Source organism: Apus apus, chromosome 19 (assembly GCF_020740795.1).
Source record: "Apus apus isolate bApuApu2 chromosome 19, bApuApu2.pri.cur, whole genome shotgun sequence".
NCBI lineage: Eukaryota > Metazoa > Chordata > Aves > Apodiformes > Apodidae > Apus > Apus apus.
Window position 1 is genome coordinate 8,375,468 of NC_067300.1, and position 24,182 is coordinate 8,399,649.

Sequence of the window (24,182 nt, forward strand, 5' to 3'; positions counted from 1 at the left end):
GCTCACCTATCCTTTTCCCTCTCCTGTGGTGACTCCAGGGTGTTGCTTCCTTTGCTGTTCATCATGTGTCTTTAACCGTTTTGCTTCCAGGGCTTCTCCCTCTGCAGAAGGGGGAGTTTCCCAGCGGAGGCAAGGTCTGAGCAGGAGCATCCCTGGCCGTGCTCCCAGGGGAGCACACACAGAGCAGCTCTCCCAGGCCAGGACCGCTCGGTGGTTTCCCAAACCTCACACCCCTTTGGACTGTGTGTGCCCAGGACCCACTGACCATGCTGGTGGAAAGGTCACAAGGACTGAGTAACACCTGTAGCTCTGTGGTCCCACCTCAGCCCATGACCCTGTGGCCAGGAGCCCTGAGCTGACCCTGTCCCTTCTCTGTCACTTCCAGCCGTCCAGGAGGAGAGGCAGCGGGGGAAAGACCGCAACGAGAACGAGGTGGAGTCAACAAGTAGTGCCAATGAGGACATGCCCGTGGAAAAGATCCTGGAAGCTGAACTGGCAGTGGAGCCAAAGACAGAGACCTACATTGAAGCAAATATGGGCTTGACGCCGAGCTCGGTAAGGCACCTTGACCCCATCCCAGGGGCAGATGGGGTGGCTTGTGGAGCCTTGGGAGTGACCTGGCAGGAGTACAGCAGCGAGCCTGGGTCAGAGAGGGGTTGGCTGATGGGAAAAGAAATAATTAGAGCTCAGAAATGCAGCTGCTTAGCTCTGCTGTAGATACTGTGTGTGAGCTTAGACAAAAACTTGAGGAAAGCAGGAAAGCAAACCCCTGTGCCCCTGTGCAGCCACCAGCACTGGTGCTTGGCTGTTGTCACAAGCCAATGCCATAGGCAAGGAACAGATACTGGAAAGTGTGATTAGAAGGGCTCACAGGGAAGATTTTGTTTTAGGGAACAGCCCTTAGTGCTAAAAGGCAGGAAGACTCTCCATGCTCTGAAGAGCTGAGAGTCCAGTCAAGCCAGTAAACAGAGCTGTGTGGCTGAAGTGCAAAGAGAGGAGTAAAATAAATTGCTGTGCCCTGTTGTGTGTGTGCGCTTTTGGGGCCAGGGTCAGCTGCACATGTTTAAGTTCTCTTTTACCTTACGGAGATCCTGTCTGGCAGGCTCAGACCATCCCATGGATCCTCTGTTAGCAGGAGGTGGCACTGCCACTGCATGGGGTCACCAGGGCTGTGGAGGGTATAAATTACCTCACTACCCCGCTAGGTATTGCTGGGCTTGCTGCTGGGGAAGGGGGAAGCTGGAGTGGGGAGCATCTCCTGGCTGCCTGGCATTCCTGCAAGGGGGGACAGGGGTACAGCTGGGGCTGGCTAACCTGGGGGAGCAGGTTCATACACTGAAATGTCCCGCTGCATTTCCTGGTGCTGTGTGCTTGTTGTCTGTGAGGTTGAGATGATTAAATGGAACTATTTCTGAGGAGCGGAAGGACTCTGCAGTATTTATTTTCTGCTACAATACAGCTTTATCTCTGTCTTTATATGAGGCTAGAAGGATTGAGCAGGGAACATCTCATCTGGCGGGGCTTGACAGATGATCTGAGTCAGGCTGCTCCTTGTAAGAGTCTTTAAGTCATCACTGTCTGTGGGACGCTCTTCTTGGTCTTTACCTACAAGGACCCTTGACGGCTGGTTGGTGAAGTGAGGCTTTTCCATGCAGAAGGCTTCCTGCTGTGAGCAGAACTGATGCCCAACTCCAGCTCTCCAGCAGCAGACACAGGGCCATGGTTCTCCCTGTGTTTGTGAGCCCACTTGCACCCTGCAGGCAGCCTTGCCCTCAGACCAGAGCACCCATGGAGCTGCAAAGGGGCTTTTTTGGAGGAGACAGCTCAGCCTGGGTTAGCGTGGGGCTCGGAATGGCTCTGTCAGCTATCAGGATTACAGATACTTCAGGGGAGTTGTAGCCAGTGTTGTGCTGACTTGAAAACAAACCCCAGAGAGCGAGCTGAAATAAATGGCTTCATCTGGCACTGCGTCTCCTCAGCCTCTTGTAGCAAATTGAAAGCTGGTTCCTGCATAATTCAACACGCATTACTGTGAACAAGGATGTGTGTTGCATCTAAATAGAAGCAGGAGGCTTGTTGAAATGCCCTGTTATTGTCGAGCTGCTTCTGTCAATGAGGTGACATTTGTAGCAGGTTTAGCAGATGTATGAGATCAGCAGCTCCAGTGACTAGGCCACCGGATGACGGAGGAGCTGCCCTCCTCCCAGCCCTCCCCAGGGAGCCCGTCTGATGGAAAGGCAGACATACTAAGTCCTTAATAGACACAGGGTAAAACAGGAGCTGTTTCCTATTAACCTGCTCTGTTGGGTCCTTTTATTTGCATCTCTGCACCTTGCACTGAACACTGCTAGTGAGCTGGAGAGCTCCAGCGCTTGCAAGGATGTGTCGACGTCTTGGGATGGAGATGGCAGGGTGCTGTGGGAGTTAACACCCTCCTCTCCTAGATCCTCTCATGTCTGTGACTGTCACCTTGTGCCATGGTCCCCTGGCTGCTCTGAGAGCAGAAATCCTAACTCTGATTGAGGGAGGTGCCTCTACTTTTAAAGGTGCCACTACAGGACCCAACCTTGGGGCTTCAGCACAGTGCTCAGAGCTGGTAAAAGGGGAGGGCAGGAGGGCTGCTGCCCTGGTATCTAAACATGTTGCTGACGAAGTGTGCTCCCCTGAGGCTGAGCATAGCACCAGGGAAGGGACCTCTGTCCTCCTGTCACCTTGATGGACACCAGAGAGGACAGGGTACATTCATGGCTTGAAGCTCACGATGCAGAAAGGGGAGTACACGGGGTGTGATCCCTGTGGGTGGCATGGACAGGATGGAGAAGGACACTGAGCCAGGCAGAAAGCAGCTAAGAAGGAGGGCCTGTGAATCTGCTCTCCTTCTGCCTTGGATGGTAGGAGAGTGCCAAGACTCTTTTGATGACCATCACTAAAAGACTCACTTGAAGTAATTGCACCTGATAACAGCTCTTCAGCACTGCAAAGAGCTGCTAATTGTGACAGTTGTCTGGCTGCTGACCGTAGCAAAGGGGATAAACCCTTCAGGAGGTTCCCACAAGCTGTAAATGAGCATGGCTGCAGGATCCCTCCACACTGTGTGTCACAGGATGCCCTTGTGTAATCCCTGCCCCTCGGGAGCTGGGCACTGGCTGAACACCCTCAGCATGGTCCTGTCCTCAGGCAGTACGACGGGCGCAGGAACATGCAAGATGTCTGCAAGATGTCCACTGATCATCCCATGGACGGCCAAGACAGCCATCTAGTTGATGTTACTGATGGAGACTTGCTGAAGGAGGATGTATTCAAAGGCTTGCAATTGTCATTTCAGAAACCCCCTGATCAGAATGAACTTGGACCAGGCATAGGAAGAGAACGAGACATAGAAAGGAATTCAAAGGACTTATTAAATACTGGACATAGAACGTTATACCACAAAATAATACCAACTTTGGTCTTCATGTGTTATACTTTCCAAGGTCTACAAGCTGCACTGAAAGAAGTGGGAGTTTCTGAACAATCCACCGTAACTGTTGGGACTAGAAAATGAGGAGCAGATCCTATGATTGCATTTTACAAAACAGACTCTTAAGATGAAGTTCCCGGTTTTTCTCACAAGAAGTCTCCTCTGTAATGCACCACTGCTTAGACATTCCTCAGGGAATTGTCAATTGATCTAGTGAAAAGGCAAGAGCAAACGCCATGAGCTACCTCGAACAATTTCAAGTCCTCATGGCTTTACTGAACTGCAGGCTGGAAGCCAATACTGCTGCATTACTACAACTCAGCAACACAGGTCCTGCTGTAGACTCACAATCTTGGATTTATTCCCTCATGCTCAACATGATACCAAGCTTACTGATGCAGTCGAGATGCCAGAGGGATGGGATATCATATAGAGGGACCTGGACAAGCTGGAGAAGTGGGCCCATGTGAACCTCATGAGGTTCAACAAGGCCAAGTGCAAGGTCCTGCCCCTGAGTAGGGGCAACCGTTGTTATCAGCACCGGCTGGGGGATGATGTGATAGAGAGCAGCCCTGCAGAAAGGGACTTGGGGTGTTCTGGTGGAGAAAATGTTGGACATGAGCAAACAATGAGCACTTGCAGCCCAGAGGACCAATCGCATCCTGGGCTGCATCAAAAGAAGCACGGCCAGCAGGTCAAGGGAGGTGATTCTGCTCTGGTGAGGCCTCACCTGGAGTACTGTGTCCAGCTCTGGAGCTCTCAGCACAAGAGGGATGTGGACCTGTTGGAGTGTCTCCAGAGAGGGCCACAAAAATGATGAGAGGGCTGGAGCACCTCTCCTATGAAGATAGGCTGAGAGAGCTGGGATTGTTCAGCCTGGAGAGGAGAAGGCTCCAGGGAGACCTTACAGTGGCCTTCCGGTACCTGAAGGGGCTTCAGGAAAGCTGGGGAGATGCTTTTGACAAGGGCTTGTAGCGATAGGAGGAAAGGCAGTGGTTTTAAACTAGAGCAGGGTAGATGTAGATTAGACATTAGGAAGAAGTTCTTTACTATGAAGGTGGTGAAGCACTAGAACAGGTTGCCCGGAGAGGTGGTGGAGGTCCCATCCCTGGAGATATTTAAGGTCAGGCTTGATGGGTCCTGCTCATTGCAGGGGGGTTGGACTAGATGACCTTTAAAGGTCCCTTCCAACCCAACGCATTCGATGATTCTCGGGTGGGTTTGCCCCTGCCCCGTGTCCCCAGCAGCCGCACTGGGCTCTTGCAGCGTAAGCACCACCTGGGATGGGCTCCTGGCCACCGAAAGGCAAAGCCTGTAACTGAGAGGTGTTATCCCCATTAGCTCTTAATTGGCCTTTGAGCGGCTGGTTTCAAGTCACCAATTTCTGGAAGATGTCTCTAAGCTCCGATTTTCCAGAAGGATCAGGTGCCTGTGTGTCCTTTCACTCTGTCACACTCCGGCACTGTGCCCTTGCTATTTACTGCCGGAGGGGATTTGCTTACGGGGCTCGGGGAGGGTTTCCAGCACCACTCTGCAGATCCCCTGCTGGTGCCAGGCAGGGCTCTTCTGGCCTGCAGGGAAGATACTTTTAGCTGCCTCTCAAGCTAAGATTTAAGTTCTGCTAGGAAGCACCGTGGTGGTTCCAGGAACTGCTGCCTGAGGTGTAATTAAAGGCTGGGCTCCTCGATGAGGCTTCCTCTGAAGCACCCAAGGCTGGTACAGCTTGTGCTGCCTGCAGAGCAGCGGTGGTACAGGCTGGGCCAGGAGACCCAATGCCTGGCTTGCTGCACCAGAGCGAGCCTAGAGACAGCGACGACCTTGCCCAGAAGCAAACCCTGATAAAAACATCTAACTTTCCTAAAATACCCCTTTCATGGGGCTGTGCAGGCACTTGTTTCTCCATGGATCGTGTTCTGCTGGAGTGTGAGGTCTCCTGTAGGTCATGTCCTGCTCCGCAATATGCAGGGCTCCATCCCATCTTGTCCCATCCCATCCAATCCTGTCCCGTGGGAGCCAGGATCTGTGAGTTACCCACCTGGCTGCTCCAGCTTGCAGACCAAACTCAGATGACTTGCAGTTGATGATATTCCTATAGCATAGCCAAGGGTGTCCCTTCTCACCCTTTCTCTCAATGCCTCTGAAAGCTCCTCCTCACACCCATTTCAGGGTTTTCCTGTTGGCTGGAGGAAATCCAGTCTTATCTCCCTCTGTCGGGAAAGGGCCCAGTACCTTCTCACATCCCCTTCTCCAGGGCAGAGCTTCAGCTCCCTCAGAGCAAGGCTCCCCTGCCCTGGCACCCTCAGGGAGCTGCTGGAGCCGGGCAGAGCAAGGAGGGAACATCCCTGTGCCGATGCTGCCGGCTCCTCAGCTGTGCTGCTGAACACGAGCCCATTCCCATCCATCTCTGCACGCAACAGGTGAAAATACTTCGAAGGCGGGTGCCCCTGAGCTTGCCAGATGCTGGTTATTTTAAGCCTGGAGAATGGGAGATATTGGCCACTGAGGCACAGAGTTTGTGTTTGCTGCCAGGGGACAGCGGAGGGGACCGGGCAGGGGTCCCTGCAGGGGCAGGAGGGACACTCAGCAGTGTGGTCCTTGTCTGCTCAGTCTGGGAGAGGGGTTTGCCATGGGACAGCCAGCTCATGGTGAGGAGGGGCCTTGTCCTGCTGAAACCAAGACTTGCTGGAGGGAGAGGTTATGTCTGCTCTGCCTCTGAGTTCACACTCCCCCCAGCGATTCAGGGCGATGAAATAAACACTCCTTCTCTGGTTTGGAAACTGCTCTTTTAAGGACATGGAAGAAAAATAATCGTACAATCAAAGCTAGTAGATATCAGCAGGAGTTACAGTGGGATGTGTGGAGGAGCTCCTACATCCCTGTCCAGTGAGGTAAACCCTGTATACACACTTGTACTAGCAAGGTCTGTCTTTGCTGAGGTTAGACAGGCTCTTCCAGTTCCTAATCACAAGCCCACTTGAGCTGTTAGCAGTTCCTTTAAACAGGGATTTGGTGTGTTTAGGCTGACTGTCCTCCCTGAGAGCAGATGTTTTTTGTTACTGGATAATATTTCAAAGGAAAGTGTTTTTTCTCTTCTTTCTATAATGCCTCCTCTGGTGCTGGTTCCTCAAGCTGGGAGGTGGCACAGGGCACGTGTGTGCTGCGTGGGTGTGGGAGCCTGCCCTCCCCTGGGCTGGAGCTGGTTGGGTTCACCAGTGAGGGTGATGGATATTGGGTCTTAAAACTCCAGGCTCCTTGCTAAAAACCATTTAAAACCGTGTGGTGGAGAAGTCAAGTCAGCTCCTTTCCCTGTGACTGACTGGTGACATCCACCTCTGGGGTGCTGCTGGCTTTGGGATCCTTCCCTGCAGCAGAGTGGCAGCAAGACCCTTCAGCTGCTCCTCCAGCCTCTCGTCCTTGCTCTGCCTTCTCCCAGCCCTTCAATCTCCTTTACTTTGCAGCCCAACGACCCGGTGACAAACATATGCCAGGCAGCAGACAAACAGCTTTTCACCCTGGTGGAGTGGGCCAAGAGGATCCCCCACTTCTCCGAGCTGCCCTTGGACGACCAAGTCATCTTACTCAGAGCAGGTGAGTGGGAACTGTCCCTGTGTGGGCTCCAGCACGGGACTGTGGGAGTGCTACATCTCACCAGTGACAAGTCTTACACTTAGATTTAGGTCCTGACAGCTTGAAAGCCATTAACTGATTCTAAGTAATAGCCTCTGATCATTCAATTGCTGAATAGGATTTTAAAAGCCCCGAGGGACACGTTCCAAAATGTTGCTCCAGCTGCCAATCAAACTGCAAACTGGCTCAGCTTCATCTCAGCTGAGCAAGGCCTTCAGAGATGTGCTCTGGGTGGTTTAAACCAATGGAGCTACATGCTGCTTTCCTCCTGAGCTGCCACTTGAAAGACCAAGTGGGCTTGGGACTCCCATGAAATTTCATCAAACTAAAGTGTTTGATCATAATTAAAACCAGAAAGGGGAGAAAAAGATATCAACCTCTTTCTCCCACCCACCAAGATGAAAATAAAGTTTTCTGGGCTTATTTTAAATTTCCTTGCCCAGCAGGAGGTCTGCAGGAGCAGAGGCTTTGGGAGGTGAAAAGCAGTTAGCTGTGAAAAGGGTCTTCTTCCATCCAGTGAATTCAAGCCCCTGCTGCTTGCAGGTTATGCACAAAGAGCTGGGAGGGCAAGAAGTCAAGAGCAGAGCTCAACAACGGTGCATTTTAGGCAAGAAGTCCTTTGCATAGCTCCAGTCATCAGATAAAAAGGCTTTGGTTTGGTGGAGCAGAGAGTTTTGCTCCCTTAAAGAGGAAGGCAAGTTGTTGGTGGGACTCATGAAGCTGCTTCCACCAAATTACAAACTCCGTGTGAAGGATGAGACTTGGAGAGGAAATGAGGGAGAACTTGAGAGCTGGCAGGGGCACCCAGGTCTCTGCTTGGCAATGAGGGAAACCAACCTTGGCTACTCAAAGTAGTCAAGGGAATTCCAAAGGGAATGGTGGAGGAGTCCAGTGCAGAGCAGAGGTGCAGCCTCAGGCCAGGGCAAGTTGATGACCTTCCTGGAGTGAACCAGTCTGGCAGCCAAGCCCAAGTAAGCCAGGGACTCTGAAGTGAAATAGGGCAGGAAAGAGCTTTAAGTACCAAGTGCACAGGATTCAACACAAAATGTTGGAACTGCCAGAACTCCTCCAGTCCAAGGTCTATTCAGGTTGCTTCAGGAGATGCTACGAGAGCTCCATAATAAGCAGATGATGGGGTTGGTGTTTCCCCCTTCCCACCACAGAGCCACTAGCTGTCATTCCTCTTAATAAGACTGACTGCAGCCCAAGTGCCTGGATCTTAACACTTTCAGGAATTTTTAATTGACTGTGAACCAGTGTAACTGGGTACCTTGGCCCTACGTACGAACACCCGGTCCCTCTTGCAGCTTCTTGGAAATCCTTGACCTTAGAGGTTTCGAAGTTGCACCATTTACTGGTGTAGGTTTTCCAGTCTTCTTACATTACTGAAAGGAGATTTTTATAGTCACATTTCGTCTTGTAATTACAGCAGTAGGCTGGGAAGGGAGAATTTGGGGGTTTTATTCTCGCTGCAGACGTGGCCAAGTCCCATGCCCTCCTTGAGTGGCTCCTGCTAGCCCTTTGGTGAAGGTGCTCCTCTGATTTTTTCATGGGTGTGAGTGTTGCCAAAGCTGGCTCAGGCAATTTTTTCCCTCTGTGGAAAATACAAAAAATGTGTTTTTACAGAGGGTCTCCAGAGCCTCGCGTGAGAGCAGCTGAGCAGAGGGAGCATCTCTGTAGAAATCTTTGAGGGCTTTCTGCAAATATCACAGGGAAGAACTGGAATTCAGACAAAAAGCTGCCTTTTTGTTTTGTGGAATGGAAAGAAAAAAACACAACACAACAACAGTTCAATGTTTTTCTTTCACTTTAGAAGAAGGCTAGTGAAAGCTGAACAGGAGGTTTTCTGATGTGATGTTCTCTCCTTTGTTCTGGTGTTTGTTATGACCACTCTGAGCATCCTGGAGGAGCCACTCCAGGCAGGAGAGAGGGCTGCAGACCCCATCACATCCCAGTTTTCATGGTGGCTCTAACCCCATGGCCACGAGATGGGCTGAGTACCTGGAGTGGCTCCGATGGGCTCCCAGCTCCAAGCTTCTCTGTCAAGGCCTCAGATAACCTTCCCCAGGTCTTCTAACCAGTGGCTCCATCTATTATTGAGTGGGGAGAGCGGCCTGCTGAGAACAGCTGCCCATGAAATATTTAAATATTAAAATTTAGCTAAGAGCATCAGTCAGGTTCAGTCATGCATCCTCGGAGGCAGAATTAAGTAGAGCACGCATCTTTGGAGGGGCAGAGCTGGATGGGCCAGCAAGTAGCTTTCCTCTAATCCTGAATCATTTAAAAATCTTCCCTCTCTGAGCTTTTTGGAAGAGGAGGGGACCCAACTTTTTAAGCCTGTTTTCCCTGGATTTTCTTGTTTCCAAGCTTGCTGTGGCTGAGATGGCAACAACCTGATGTTTTCTCTGCATCCAGGCCAGCCTGGCAGAGGCTGCTGAGCTTTACATCTGCAGCTGCAGCTCATTTTATAGGTCTGATGGAGAAATTTGGTAGTGAGATGGATTAACATGATGGTCATGCCAGGTGCCTTTCTGACCCCAGGGGAGCCAAAGCATCCCTGGAGGCTGCAGCCACCTTGTTTGATGAGAAAAGAGTCGTAGGAGTCCAAGAAACCTGTCATGCCTTCAGAACTTGGGCTGAAGTTCAAAACTCTTTGGGCAGACTTTTTTTGCTCCCTAACTCAGATTTGCTGCCTGTGGTTATGCCTAATTTTTCTTGCTTACCTCGGTGTCTTGTCAGCTCTTTGGGGATGCTCTGGTGAAACCACCAGCTAGAAATAGGATCCCCATTTCAGCTGAAATCCTAGCTCTAAATAGGGATAATTCAGCTGAAGGATGCTGATGAATCCATTGTTCCTTAGCTGGAAGAAGCCCAGCACAGATGTTGCCAGCACCCCGCAGCCTCCCTGCTTTCCCATCTTCCTGGCAAGCCAGAGGCAGGATTTGGCACCACAGGGGCTGTGCAGAGCTGTGGCTGAGGGGTGTTGGGTGATGGCCAAGAGTCAGAGCAGTTGTAAAAGCTGGTGCCATGGAGGGATGTTGTGAACCAGCTCTGGTTTCTCTTGGTTGGAGCTGCACAGTGGGGCTGTGTGAGGAGTTGCTGTGGGTCTGCATGTGACAGCTGGTGGGAGGCACCCACAGCACCTTTCCATGGATCTAGCTCCAGGAGGTCTTCTTCAGCCACAGGGAACGGTTCCTGCAGGCTGCTGGTGCAGTCCCGTGTCTTCTCCTCCATCCTCCTTGGGTTTCAGAGTGTTGCAATCCCTCTGTGAGAGCCAGGCCTCGCCTTTCAATAGCCAAATGTTCTGTGAGTGGGGTGGAAACATCCTGTGGCCACTTAGGAAAGAGTGAACTTTATGTCTTGTCAACATTTCTAAGGGAACAACCCATCTCTGCAACAGTAGGTAAATACAGCACATGTGGACCTTGTATTTATTCCAGTCAGTGAGAAGAGACGTGTTGCTGAGAGAGGAGAAGGATATTGGTGTATTGCTTTTCCAGCCTGGGACAAAAAAAGTAAAGTCAAATATCCTGACATTTCTGGACCCTGTGTTCTGAACATCTGAACATTTTCGGGCCAGGTAAATCAGCCACTTGATGCATGTTGTGGAAGACCCATCTTGTCTCACTGACAACACTTCTGCTGGTTCAAAGTCACCAAAATTTCCACCCTTCAAACTTTATAGCATTTCTTCTTGTTAGGGGTGTGTTCCAACACTCTTGAACTCATCCACTGATGGATTTAAGAATTTGAAGACTTGTTAAATTAGGAAGGGGGGCTGGAAGGCAGGGAGGGACATTTCATCTCCTGTCCCTTCCCCCTTTGCAGCCCACACTGCTCCTGTGGTGTCCAGGCTCAGAGGCTGTTTTCCTGTCTCCTGAAGTAGCATGTCCAGTAACTAGTAAGACAAAAGCTGGTTTGCAGGCAGCTATGGAAAGCTGTTACTGGAGCAGTGATGGACACGGGACATCCCTGTAGAGCAGAAGGGAGGTCACCCCTTCCAGCCTTTATAAGGCAAAAGCAACAAACCTGCAAGCAAGAGTTTCCATGGTCCCCATTCACACAGTTGGAGAACGGGTGAATGAACTTTTGTGCCCCATTATGGCCTGAAAATGAGCTTAATTAGCTGATCTAAAGCGTTAATAGGTCTTTAACTGCTCAGAAGCATGAAGTGTAAGGTCAGACTGGAGCACAGGGCTCCACACCCACTGGTAAGTTCACAGTGGAGCAGACAGTGGTTTGCTGTGGTGCCTGCAAGGTTTATAGAGGAAACTGCTTCCCTTATTAGTGTTATATTTTTAGTACATTTGTTCCTTAGTGTTTTTTTTTCCTTCCCTGACATCCAAGAAAGGGTTGGCTCTCCTCTCCCTCCCCACACCCACCCATGTTACTCCAGCAGAGGCAGTTCTTCAGTGGGTTCCTCCTCTCCTTTTAGCACCAGGGAGGTGATGTTGCTGATTCCTGAACCTACTGAGGACTTGGTGGCTCTAACCTGTAGCCTTGGTTGTTTTCCAGGGTGGAACGAGCTCCTCATTGCCTCCTTCTCCCACCGCTCCATAGCTGTGAAAGATGGGATCCTCTTAGCCACCGGGCTCCACGTGCACCGGAACAGCGCGCACAGCGCTGGCGTCGGGGCCATCTTCGACAGGTGGGCACAGGGATGGGTGGATGGATGGATGGATGGATGGATGGATGGATGGATGGATGGATGGAGGGGAACACCCCTCAGGCCACCTTGTGTAGACATCTCTGTCTCCACACCAGTCTGCCTCCATTCCCCACGTTGCAACCTGCTTGAGGGGGTCGATGGAGATGTGTTGGCTCTGTGGTTGGAGGAGCCCAACTGAAGCCTGTCCATCCCATAGTCTGCAGGGACACATCGTGGTCCTTCCTGCAGGCAGCAATGTTAAATCCCTCCTCTTAATCCTGCAGAAACCAACATCCCAAAATAGCCGTGGAGAAGGCTGCCCAGTGCAAATCAAAGCCTCTTTCATGGGGTCCAGATGCCTTCTAATGTTACGAGGAGGCCACTCCTTTATTCCTTTTCATCTTTAATTGGACCAAGACGTGATTTTATTTTCATAATGAAAAAGCATCAGAAATCCCCAGCAGGTTCCACATGCGTGTCCCGAGGGCTCTTTAATCTTGTGCTTTGGGAAAGTGTTTTAAAGCCAGACTTGCAGGGTGTGTGACCCACAGTGTGGCTCCAGACGCCATTTCAACAGGGGCTGATTTCTCTGCCTGAGAGTCATCTTGAGATGACTTTGTTGGAACCCAACCCCTTTTGCTTCTTCTCTTGGCAAGGAAATTGTTCTTCAGGCCTGAGTGACATCATTTCTTTCCTGTGAGGTCACAAGTGCAAGATCATGACTTCACTGCTGGATCTAACAGGAAAAACTGGGCAATCAGTGGAAAATATTTCAAGACCGGCACCTGCAGTCAGAGCAAAGGGAGTAATAAAAATTACCAGCAGAGGAAATTGCTTTTAGATACCTGTTGGGTCGGGGTTTTTATGATTATTTTTTATTTTTAGGCAGCTTTCTCAGGTGCCAAAGCCTCTCAGTGAATGTATGAAGCCAGTTTTTATGGTCCCTGTTGTATCTCACAGGAACTATTGATGTTCCTAATGAGCTATTTTTGATACAGGAGGAAAAGGAGGGCATATCCTCAGCTGGTGCAACTCATATCCCAGGACTTTGTGAACCATGCACTGGGGACCCTCACTCTGGGTCTGACACCTGGGGGGTTTTTCATTTATTTTTAATGCTGACACCTGTGATTTCTGTGTCCTTTGCAGAGTACTGACAGAACTCGTGTCAAAAATGCGAGACATGCAGATGGACAAGACAGAGCTAGGCTGCCTAAGAGCCATTGTCCTCTTCAACCCCGGTACATGACTTTACCTTCTCTCCAGTCCCCTCCTGGTTGATGCTCTGTCCTTTTGGCTCCTTTCTTACCTATAAAGCTCCATTGCAAATAACCAAGAGCACCCGACTCGCGAGGACAGGGCAAGAAGGAAGAGAGGCGAGAATTAAAGTCAGATTAAGTGCTGCATGTGCATCTGCCACCTCACAAGCATGTCTTCTGCAGGTCAGGGGTAGATCTGGATCCATGCCCAAGGTTTCTCTCCGGGCTTCTCTTTCCAAGAGGTGTTTTCCCCCTTTGTGGAGGGCAGCACTGTTTCATGATCCCAAATATTCTCCATGCAAGGCCCAGACTTGGCCAGGACTCATCCAAGGAGACTGGGAATGTTGCTTTTGGAGCTGGCTTCTACTGATGGGCTGAAATCTCTGCTAAGCTTGAGGGGCTTTGGTTTGACCAACATACACAATCTTCCTATTTTCAGTTTTACAGCAACTCTGTAAAAAGGAATTTCAAGTGCTGGAGGCAGTTGTCCCCAAAAAGGAGCAAAAATGAACCTAGATATCCTTTAAGATAAAAGTAGGGGTTAGAGCAAAGTTAAAGTGTGGACCTTGTTGTCCTCTGTTTCCTGATATCAGGCATCCAAGGGCTTTTTATTACCAGCATTTCTGGAAGAGCCTTCTGCAGAGCCTGAGGGTGAAAGCATGAAACATGCTCATAAAATACACAAAAACTTTCTCTTTTGTCTGCAGCTTGCTTAGTTTTACAGACTCCAGGAGGCTTCATGCTGCTTCCTTTTCCCCCTTGGCCCCAGCTACCCAAGGGAAGATGAAGGTTCAGTGCCAGGGGTTGTCTCTGGCATTTGGAAAGCAAAGCCCTGGTGAAGCAGGAGATAGGCTGACCAGCTGCAGATACCTGTGCAGCTCTGTTTGGGGGTTCTGTATTTTAGAGTGAGTCAGTCCAGAGCACAACCAGATGGCAGCCAAGGACAGACCTCCACATCCCTGGCCACCCCTTCCCCTCCCTGCCCTCACAAGAGCCTGGTTTGTGCCCAAGCACAGCTCCTTCTCTGGCCTTTCCCACTGAACCCAGGCCAGGGTGTTTCAGCAGGGTTTATTGCTGTTCTTTGGGGTTTTTTTTTCTGCTTGACTTTTTTTTTTTCCCCTCCCCCCCCCCCCTCAGTCCTTCAGTCAGTAATTTATTGTCTGTAATTTGGGATTAGCCATATATGGTAAAAGAAGGGGAATCTGGAGAGGTTCCCGTGGCACATGTGCTTGGGGATATCGATTGCTTGACTGTCCCTTTCACCCTACTAAAAACAGATCCTCGCTGGGTCGTGGGGGACCTGCCGGAGCTGGGGCTTTTCCTTCAGCTCTGCTGCAGTGCTCCATGCTGCAGGGAGAAATCCCACAAGCCCAGGGCTTGAGGGGGACTTAAACCCTTAAAATGAGGGTCTGTGACCACTGGAAGGAGCCACAGTGGTTGGCATGGGGGAAAATGGAGTTGGAGTCACAGGGCAAACCTTTCAGCGCTCCCCAGGAGGTGTTGGGTGCTGGCCCAAATTTCTGGGGTTCAGACCCTACATCCGTGCTGTCCCGTGGTCTGGTGGGGCTGGGAGGGATAGAGGAAGCCAGGGGGTTGCACAGGAGAGTCCTTGCCTGCCTGGAAAACCTGGAGGTTTTGGCTGATGGTCCTTCCATTGCCTTTCAGACTCAAAAGGGCTCTCCAACCCAGCTGAAGTGGAGGCCTTGCGGGAGAAGGTGTACGCGTCGCTAGAGGCTTACTGCAAACACAAATACCCCGACCAGCCCGGGAGGTGAGTTCCAGGGGAGCCCTGACCTCCTCCAGCCCTGAAAAGCCCCTGCAAAGGGTGCTGCAGGTAGTGGAAAGGGTGCTGGGGTCAGTGCAGTGGGTGCTGCAGCCGGTGCAAAGGGTGCTGCATCCTGGGGCAGGGTCTGAGTTCCTTCCATGTAGGACTCTCCGTTCTGACACCCTCTGGGAACGGACAGTTCTCTGCAGAGAAACCCGCTCGTTTCAACCTGCTTCAGCTGTGAACATCCTGAGAAGAATCCCCCTGTGAAGTATCTTTAGCCCGTGCTACAAATGCAACACAGCCAGGACAAGGTTGGGCAGCAAGAGCAATGCTGAGACCTGAGGAGCCTGAGCTCCTGCGGCCGCAGCAGTGGGATGAGCACATGGGGGCAGGGGTATCATTTCCCTTTTGGCAGCCACGGAGACCAAACCACAGCGAAAATAGGACGCACACGGAGTTAATTTTCAGTGGCAGATGAGCATCATTGCTGGGAAGTGAAAGCCTCAATTGATGCTCTTTTCTCCCCTCCCCGCCTCCCCCAATCCAGCTGGGAATGGGAGGGGGAATTAGGAATGCTTTCCTGGACTGCTCTGGAGCTGAGTGGGCGCGTTTTCCCAGTTACAGGCTGAAGCTGGCAACTGCCAGTTAAGTTGCTGACAGTCATTTGAGAAACCAAGCAAAGCACTGGAAACTGCTGCTGGTGCATATTGCTGCTGAGACGTGAATATTGGGAAGAAGCAGCCCAGGCAACTGGGATTTGCATCTCACCTGCATTCCCAGTCTTGTGTGTCTGGATGGTTCAAAAAAGAAAGGATGCTGTTACCCCAGTGAATGGAGTGGGCAGAGCACACCCTCAGAAGTAATACTGGACTGATTTTTCCCCCCCCTTTGGGTACCAGTGTGCTGGCAGATGGAAAAAGACACATTGTAAAGGGGCTTCTTGGATGTTCCTGGTTGGCTTGTGGTAGGGAAAGTCAGGATGAAGGTACCGTTGGGTGTGTTTTACAACAAGGGAAGTGAGGCATGAAAGAGCACAGTGCACAGAGGTGGTTACCTCTCCTGGGTGGCTTGTTGGGACCCCAGGCCAACTCTCAAGCTGACTCCTCTTCCAAAAAGCCTTACTTAATCACAGTTCCTAAGCAAATCCAGACCCAGACCCTGGACTTGGCTGTTCTGGTGTTTCAGAAGAGCTCTGCTCCCCTGGGGGCTCACAACAAGCAGCCAGCAGTACCTGGCACAAGGAGAGCCACCTTGGGAATCCTGCCCAGCAGCTCTCCTGGGCAATTCCCCTGGTGGGATGGACTCCTTGCTTCACACAGGCTTCCAGTGTTGGCAGGGGAGCTGTGCTGCACGTGGCTGCTGCAGGCTGGGGTGGGGTTGGGCAGGGGGCTAGCATGGGGACAGCCCCAGTCTTCATCAGCCAAACCACCACCGAGCCACTCTGCATGACTGAGCAAAACTGCTGAGCCACTGGTCAAAACGAGTTATCTGGGGCTCTACCTCAGTGATCACTGATGTGTAAGGGAGCGTTTTAGGTCCGGTAGCTGCACCAGGAGCTCTGGAGTTTAATCTCTCAGTTGTTTTGAATGAACCTTGGTCTGGGGACCTCCTTGTGTGATCCTCATACCTTTCTTTGGTGACCTTAAAGGTTTTTGAGTGTTTAGGTCTGTCCTGAGAGAGGTGATGGGGCATTACTGGCCACCTGGTTGGACTAGAAGATGTTAAACGGTCTTTTCCAACCAGAATCATTCCATGATTTCTGTGATCTCTGGTACAGCACAGGGCAATGGTGGATTAAGCCCAGGTGGTTCAGGAGGGTTAACTCATGGGCTCGAAGTCCAGAGTTGCACAAGAGCTAAATGAAGCTCTCTGAAGCTCTCTGTCCTCCTGGTCTCGTGGCACAATGTGATCACCATCTGGGGCTGGAAACAAGTTCTTCCTGTGGTTGAGCACATGCCTGGTCGAGCCCATGCCAGGCACCCTCCCCTGCTCCCCACTGTGCCCAGCACTTGGCTTCCCCACCACTGCAGATGCCCTTTGGTGTGTGACTCCAGCCTAGTTCCCAGCCATCCAGGGCTCGTCAGCACCATGTAAACACCAAAAAGGCAACATCTCTGCAGCAGCGAGACCGAGAGTGGCATTCCTAGGAAAAAACCAAGCTGCTCTCCTGCCACACCAGCCCCTTCTCTCTGAGGAGGGCACGGTGCCTGTGTGACATCCAGGAGCCCTGGGGAATTGGGGCTGTTTTCTCCCCTCCCAGCTGCAGCCCTGGCACGTTGTGCTGCAGGCTGGTTATCTCACAGTTAAACATATCCAAGGGCTGGAGCCATCATCTGGTTTGGTTTAAAGTGAAACTTCCTGAATGGGATGGTAGGACTGATTTGTTTTTCCTGGCTCTGCTCCCACCGTTCTCGCCAGCTCAGCAAAAAAAAAATTTAAAAAAGGGGATAGAGAGAGAAGTGTGCATGTATGTATAATATCTGTGTTTATGTGTGTCTCTCTGTGTGTGTTTTCTAGAAAGTCCCTTTCTCCCTGGGTTAGTTCCGGCCTTTGCTTATGTTCAAGCCCTCAAGATTGTGCAGCAGTAAAAACAAATAACTGCACTCCTGGCCACTAAAGGGCCTTTTTGCCATTTGGAGAGTGGGGAGGTGACATCCCACAGCTGGGAAATGGGGAGGCAGGGGTGGGACACCCCTGGGTGGCACCTTGGGGTGCTCCCAAGCACCCTTACAGGCGCTGGCAGCTTTCTCCCTCCTGCTGCTCTCAGAGCCCAACACCCAGCAGCCTTTCCCCAGCACAGCCAGCCCTCAGGCTCATTTTCTTGGCCCTGGCCAACTCTCCCCAGCGCCTCCCTGGCTCTCCCCAGCCCCCCTGGCTCTCCCCTGCCTGGCTGCACACCCTTCCTGCCTGTCGGCTCTTGCCAGCATGGCCTGACAAGCATCTCCTCCGCCAGGCAGGCTGGGGAGAAAGGGCTTTTGTTCAGCTGGGGCTCTGTAGAGCCCCACACCGGGCAGGGAGACGGGGAGCATCCCGTGTCCCGGCTGGTTTGCACGGCTGCTTCCAGCTTTTGTGTCAAAGCCCTGTCTCCTTTCATTGGCGTCACCCCTGGGTGCCTCCAGCCTGGCCGTCACAGCTGGGTTTCTGCTGTGCCAGCATCCCCCAGGGCTGGGCAGCCAGCAGCAGCCCGAGTGATGGTGCCTGCAGAGAAGGAGCATTGCTGAGCAAAGTGCCAGCTAACCCCACTCAGCATCTCCCCTAGCCCCTCCTCAGCTGCTTGCTGTTTCCCCTGACCAAAGGTGGAGCTGCTGAAGCTGCCTGTACAGCTTCCTACCAGAAGGCTGGTCCTGTGGTGCCTCCCCTGTGGCTGTGGCATGGGGACCCCACGAGCATCTCGGGGTGTTTTCTGTATGGTCACACACATGGGTGATGCAGATGCATGAAGCCAGAATGAACCCAGTCCAGGGTTGACCTTTCATTTCTCATCTTAATCTTCCAGCTCAGCTATCAGCCGATATTTGTGTGAATACCCACAGTGGCTGTGGGAATAATTAATTTGTCCACACAGCTCATGACTTTGGTGGCAAAGAGGTTGTGCCCGACGCCCAGCCCTTTGGAGCAGGAGCGGTCACAGAAGCTCTGGGGGTCGGGGCAGAAGTGGGGCTGCTGGTGGGATGTCTTCACCATGTTATCGTGTCTCCTACCCGCAGGTTTGCAAAGCTCTTGCTCCGTCTCCCAGCCCTCCGGTCCATCGGCCTGAAATGCCTGGAGCACCTCTTCTTCTTCAAGCTAATAGGCGACACGCCCATCGACACCTTCTTGATGGAAATGCTGGAAGCGCCACATCAAATGACTTAGGGAACTGCTGCTGGGTCAGTCCCTCGCCCGGCCCGGGGTCTCACGGGGCCCCTTCCTCTGCTTTCCTCCGCCGCCGCCCCAGCCCGTCCCTCTCTCTTCTCCCCAGCGCTGGAGGCACCGTCTGATCCGGGGTGACCCCCTCGCCGTCCTCGCCTCCTCGTCACCTTCACCCTTGTCCGTTCGCTGTCACTGCTGCGTCTCGAGGCCTGCTCGCTGGTTCCCTGCGCTAGGTGTAGAGAAGTGGGAGCGGAGAGAGAGAGCTTGGCACCCACCCACCCACCCGGCTCACATCCCTGCCCGGGCCCCTGGCCACGCTGTGAGTTTTGGGGTGAGCCACCGGCCAGGCTGGGCGTCACCCCACACGCATGCCACGGCCAGTGGTGATTGCCACAGGGGCAGGAGTGGGGACAGGGACGGACACAGTCGCAGCCCTCGGGGTGCTGGGGTTTGGACAGACCGACGGGAGTGGTTGAACTCGCCGGATTTGCAGCTGGGTATTTTCAGAGGATGGAGTTTTTAAAAAAGACAAGAGGAAAAAAAAAAAAAAAAAGAAAAAAAAAATAATTCTATTTTTGGTTTCTATCTATTATTAGTAGTCTCGGTAGTTGCTTCATGGAGGGAGAGGCGGGCTGGAGAGGTGGCCCAGCCCATGCCCCGCAGATGAGTCACCTGCACTGCACGGAGCCTTCTTTCCATTAAAAGCAGAGGATTTGGGATTGAGCTTTATCCCTTCCCCCCTCAAATAACGAGGCAACTGGTGGCACGGGGAGCCGGGGTGCCCTCTTTTTCTCTGAGCAGAGGATCCTGCAGGCGGCAACACCTGGAAAATCCCCTTCTGGCATCCTGGAGGCCATCGCTGCTCTTCTCAGCACCCTCTGCGCTGGGTGCGGAGCTGCCCACGCAGCCACGGGTCCAGCTGCAGCACTTGCTTTAAGGCTGCCAGGGACTCAACATCACCCTTCCCAGCTCGGGGGGTGTGGGCAGACCCCTGCCCTCAGCCCTGTGCCCAGCATCCTGGCACGGCCCCACTCTCCAGGCTCAGCCCAGCCCATCCTGCCAGTCCCCACACTTTATTTCTAGGGCTGTTGTGTTGGAGCAGCAAGGGCTGGCATGTTGGTGAGTGGCTTCTTCTTGGTGTTTTTGGACCTGACCTTTTGGAGGAGCATTTCCAGCTGGTGGGGCAGGCTTGGTGAGATGCCCCCTCCATGCCTGCATTGTGGGTAGCAGCAGCCCTGGGTACCAGCAGGTGTTGCCCTGGGCCAGCAGCACCCAAGCCCCCACCTCGTGCCAGGGTTTCGGCTCACCCAGGAGGCTGCTGGTGTTGATTCAGCAGCTGTGGTGCAAAACACTACAAAGCAACAATTAGTGGGAGTGCTTGGCCAGGCTTGTAATTGTGGCTGTTAATTGGAGATGCAACAAGAACAGGGCTCCCTCTCCCCTTAATCTTCCCCGTCGGGCAGGGATGTGGGGGCTGGGAGGTCCCAGCAGCATCCTGGGGCCTGTCCCTGCACGGTCCTTTCCTTGAATCTTGGTGTGTCAGCAGGGAGATGGATTTTTGGGGATTAGGGACACGGTCCCAGGAATGTGCCCACACCCCACGAGACGGGATTCCCCAGGGAGTGCATGGGGAGAGGTCAGCCAGGAAGTGTTTCCCCTTCACCTTTATTAGGTGTCTCTAGAGCCTCACCAAAAAAAAAAAAAAAAAAAAAAAAAAAGAGAGAAAAGAGAAAAGCAAAGCAAGCAGTGAGGGATGTTGGGGAGGGTTTTTCCCCCCTTGGCAGGACAGATTGTCCTGAACACACTGTGGGATGGGTGCTTGGAGCCAAGAATGAGGGGCCTGCAGTTGGCCTCGAGCCAAGGGCTTCCCCACCACTTTCATGTCTTCTGTGCTTTCAAAAGACAAAGCATTAGGTCCCCAAAGTATTTCTTGCTCTTCTTTCTCCCTGTGGACTGTAGCTGGCTCTTCAACCAGCTGCTTTGTGCCCAGGGCAGGATGGAACAATGCCCAGGAGCTCCCACCTCTTTTTGAGGGGGCACAGTTGTCACCTGCCTGTCGTCATCCTGCCTGGCAGCTCGAGTCCCCGGCTCCATCCCCTGCAGTTAACCAGGCCAGCTCATTGCTAAATAAATACTCGGGATTTCAGGTCATAACTTTCCCTTAGGCTGGCCTGAAGTGGCAAATCCACAGAGGCAGGGAAAGTGTTCTGGCTGTGTTTCTCCAGCAGCCTGCGTGCCGCCGAAAATATTATTAAACAGCTTCACCCTGCAAGAATTTGCCAAGAAAACTAGGCAAGAGAAATGAAATCTGTAAAGGGTGCCAGTTAACATGAGCAGGCTGTTCCTTGCCAGTGCAGGGCTGGCACAACCCCACGGGGGGCTTGCAGGGGGGTGGTAGCTCCCAGCCAGCCAGCACAGAGCTTAGCCTGGAGCCAAACCAGCCCCCAGCAGCCCCCAGCCCTGCTCTTGCTGGTGGAGAGGAGCCTGGAGCTCACTTGTTGGAAAGAGGATGAGGGTGTTTTGTGAAAGAGTTGGTGGAAATTGCACTGGAATAAACCCGCTGTCCTTCTCTGTTGGGTGGAACCACTGTATTCCTGATGGATGGCTTGGAGGGGGCTGTTTGGTGCTGGGTGCTGAGCTGTGGTGGCTTGTGAGGCTCCTGTCCTGTCACATCCCATCCCATCTAATAACATCTCATCCCATTGGAGCTCATGCCATCCCATCCCAGTTAGCATTTGACCTGATAAACATAAAATGCCACAGTCAAGGGGGTGTCCTCAGCAAACGGCTGTGGTGCAAAGGGGAAGGCTCTGTGGGCCAGGGGCTCTCAGGACACGTGCCTCCGTGCCTCAGTTTCCCTGCTGCAGCACTGCACGGCCTTGATTCATGCCTGTGGCTTAGGAGGGTTTTGGGAAATGCTGAGACTTGTCCTGGGCTTGTTTTCCACAGGTAATGAGGGAGCCCCCACATTGTGTAACTCACCACGACTGTGTTGTTTTCATTAGAGCTCTTGTGATTTCCCTGGTAGCCACATGGGCATTCCGGGTTGCCAGCAGGTCTGGAATGTGTCTGACTAACCCCAGAGCCCGGAATCCAGCCCCCCCAGTGCCTCCTGCTCCAGCATCACCAGCCCAGCCCTCCCCATCCAAAGGAAAAGCTTTTCTGTATCCAGCAACATCTGCCACAGCAGCCTTAAAGCAATGTGCTTCTGCATGAGTTTGAGTCTTTAAGTTGTATTCTTTTTCACTTTGGGCTTTTTTTTTCTTTTTTTTTTTGTCCTCATCATAATTATAAATATACTACATGCTTGTTGGAAGAGGTGACATGGGGGTAAAAGAGAAAAAAAAGGCACATTATTCACTAGAGAGGTAGGACATTCATTTAACCAGATCTTAGTACTCTTGCAAAAATCTGGTTTGATTAGGGTGATCTATGTCTGAATTATATATATATATATATATTATTTTTTTTTAATTCCTTTTTGTTGGTGGGACAATCTTTAATTTTCTAAAGATAGCACAAACATCAGCTTTTCAGCCACCCGCCTGCCACCCTGGATGTTCCTCCCTGCCTTTTCTCACGTGTGGATGTTTCAACCAAGCCCTGCCCCAAACCTGCTCGGATCCAGCATTCCCACGGGTCACCCAGGAGGAGGCTGAAGCTCCCTGAGCATCCATCAGCATCCAAGGGGCCCAGCACCACTTGGAGGGACACAAGGGGTAGATTTAGGGGCAAAGGAGCTTCATCCCCTCAGCACCCATGAGTGTAAGGAGCCCACACTGACCCTCTGAGCTCGCCGGCAGCTTCTCTGCACTTTGGACCTGGCGTCCCCCCCCCCGTCCCTGCTTGTCCCCCTGCCCACAGGTTCCTACCTGGGTTCCCTTCTGGCTCCTTCCGAGGGTTGAGGATGGTGGGACAGTGGCTCAAGAGCTGGTTCTGTCCCCATCAGTGCGGAGCCTGCATGATCCGGTTTCAGTTGATCCATATGTGCGTGTGTATACATGTATGTACTGTAGATATATACACTGTATAAATATCCTCACTCACATATACATATATTATAACCGTAGCAATTACAGACTTTTTGTGGGTTTTGTTTTTTGGTTTTGTTTTACTTCTTTTTTCCCCATTTTTTTTCCTTGCTTTTTTGTTTTTTTGTCATCGTCGTTGTTGCTTCATGTAAGCAAGTACATTGTACCTGAAGCCCTTTCTGAATTGGCAGATGCCAAATCTGGATCTTTATTTCTCGAGACAAAGAAAATGCATCTATTTTAAGATGCATTTTTGTTTTGGTTATTTTTGTTCTGTTGTCGTTTTGTTTCTTTTTCTCTTGAGCAGCAGGTGGTTTGGAGTAAAAAAAATAGCTTTAGCAATTCCCAATACTTAGTGATGGATGCCTTGGCTATGGGATGCATAGCTAAAATAAAATAAAGACATTAAAATTTAGAATGACATAAAAAAAAAAAACAGAAAAAGAAAAAAAAAAAAGATAAGGAAAAATATCTAAAGCATCAATAAAGTTAAAATCTATTTTTGTACAAATGTAATTTTATCCCATACGTATTCTTGGATATTTTCTTTCTGGATTGTTTTGTTTCTTCTACAGAGATTGTTATAAACTCTCTCTATTTTTCTCTCTTTCTCTCTCTCTCTCTCTCTCTACATGTTCAGCCACTGGGACAGGGATCTGGAGAAGAGGGAGAAACTTTTGACCGTGTTTTAAAGGCTTTATATGAAATCTCTTTTGAAATAATTTTTTGGAATGAACTTTTTTTCCCCCCCCCCTCCCCCCCACTTCCAAAATCTTTTTTCGGGAAGGGTTTGGGGGAGGGGGGGTGGATTTGGAGAAGGAGGGAAGGAGAAGGGGGTGGGTTTGGTTGGGGTGGGGGGTGTCTCTTTTGTCACGTGTATCCGGCGTTCCCGCAGGTCTGTTTTACTGTGAAATCACTACCCTGTATTATTATTCACTTTAAAAAAAAAACAAAAACAAAAAGGAGAAAAAAAAAAGAAAAGGAGACAAAAAAGAATTGCTGCTGGAAACGCCAGTATTTTGATGAACAATTGTATGAGGATTGTGGGAGGGGAAGAAAAAAGAAAAGAAAAAAAAAAGAGGAAAAAAAAGAAAAAAAGAAGAAAAAAAATATATGAGCATTTTAAAATATAACCCAGTCCAAGTTCTCTTTTGTTCTTCAGCAGAGTTCTCTCTTTAAGGGGGCTGGCCCTACTAGGGGGTCCCCATCACCCCTGAGTGTCATTGTGGGGCCCAGTCAGAGTAAATCCAGCTTTGGTTGTAAGTGAGGAGCGACAGCCAAACCATGGGGGTCCCCAAGACTCAGCAAAGGAGATGTGTTTTCCTTCCCCTTGAGTTCATTTCAGATCCCCTGACATCTCCAGGTCCCTGCTAGGGACACCAACAACTCCAGCCTATCCCCTCCTCCTTGCCTTGGACCAAACATAGGACAAGTGGCTGTTGTGGCCACCAGGATGCCCAGCATGGCCAGACCCCCCGAGGGATGTGCCAGCCAGGTGCCTACAGGTCTCCCTGGCTTTTCCATGTGTGGGTGGCAG

The 24,182-nt window shown here is 51.4% G+C and overlaps 1 protein-coding gene across 1 annotated transcript in view; it reads left to right on the forward strand.

Moving 5' to 3' along the window:
- The window catches only part of RXRA (retinoid X receptor alpha), a 109,961-nt gene extending 86,183 nt beyond the window's left edge, over positions 1 to 23,778 (forward strand). Inside the window, exons 5-10 of the mRNA XM_051636814.1 lie at positions 386 to 555; positions 6,919 to 7,048; positions 11,603 to 11,735; positions 12,885 to 12,976; positions 14,660 to 14,765; positions 18,470 to 23,778. Of these exons, the coding sequence (XP_051492774.1) occupies positions 386 to 555; positions 6,919 to 7,048; positions 11,603 to 11,735; positions 12,885 to 12,976; positions 14,660 to 14,765; positions 18,470 to 18,617 (779 nt within the window). The 3' untranslated portion in view covers positions 18,618 to 23,778. The remainder of the gene's footprint in view (positions 1 to 385; positions 556 to 6,918; positions 7,049 to 11,602; positions 11,736 to 12,884; positions 12,977 to 14,659; positions 14,766 to 18,469) is intronic.
- The last annotated feature ends 404 nt before the right edge of the window (positions 23,779 to 24,182 follow it).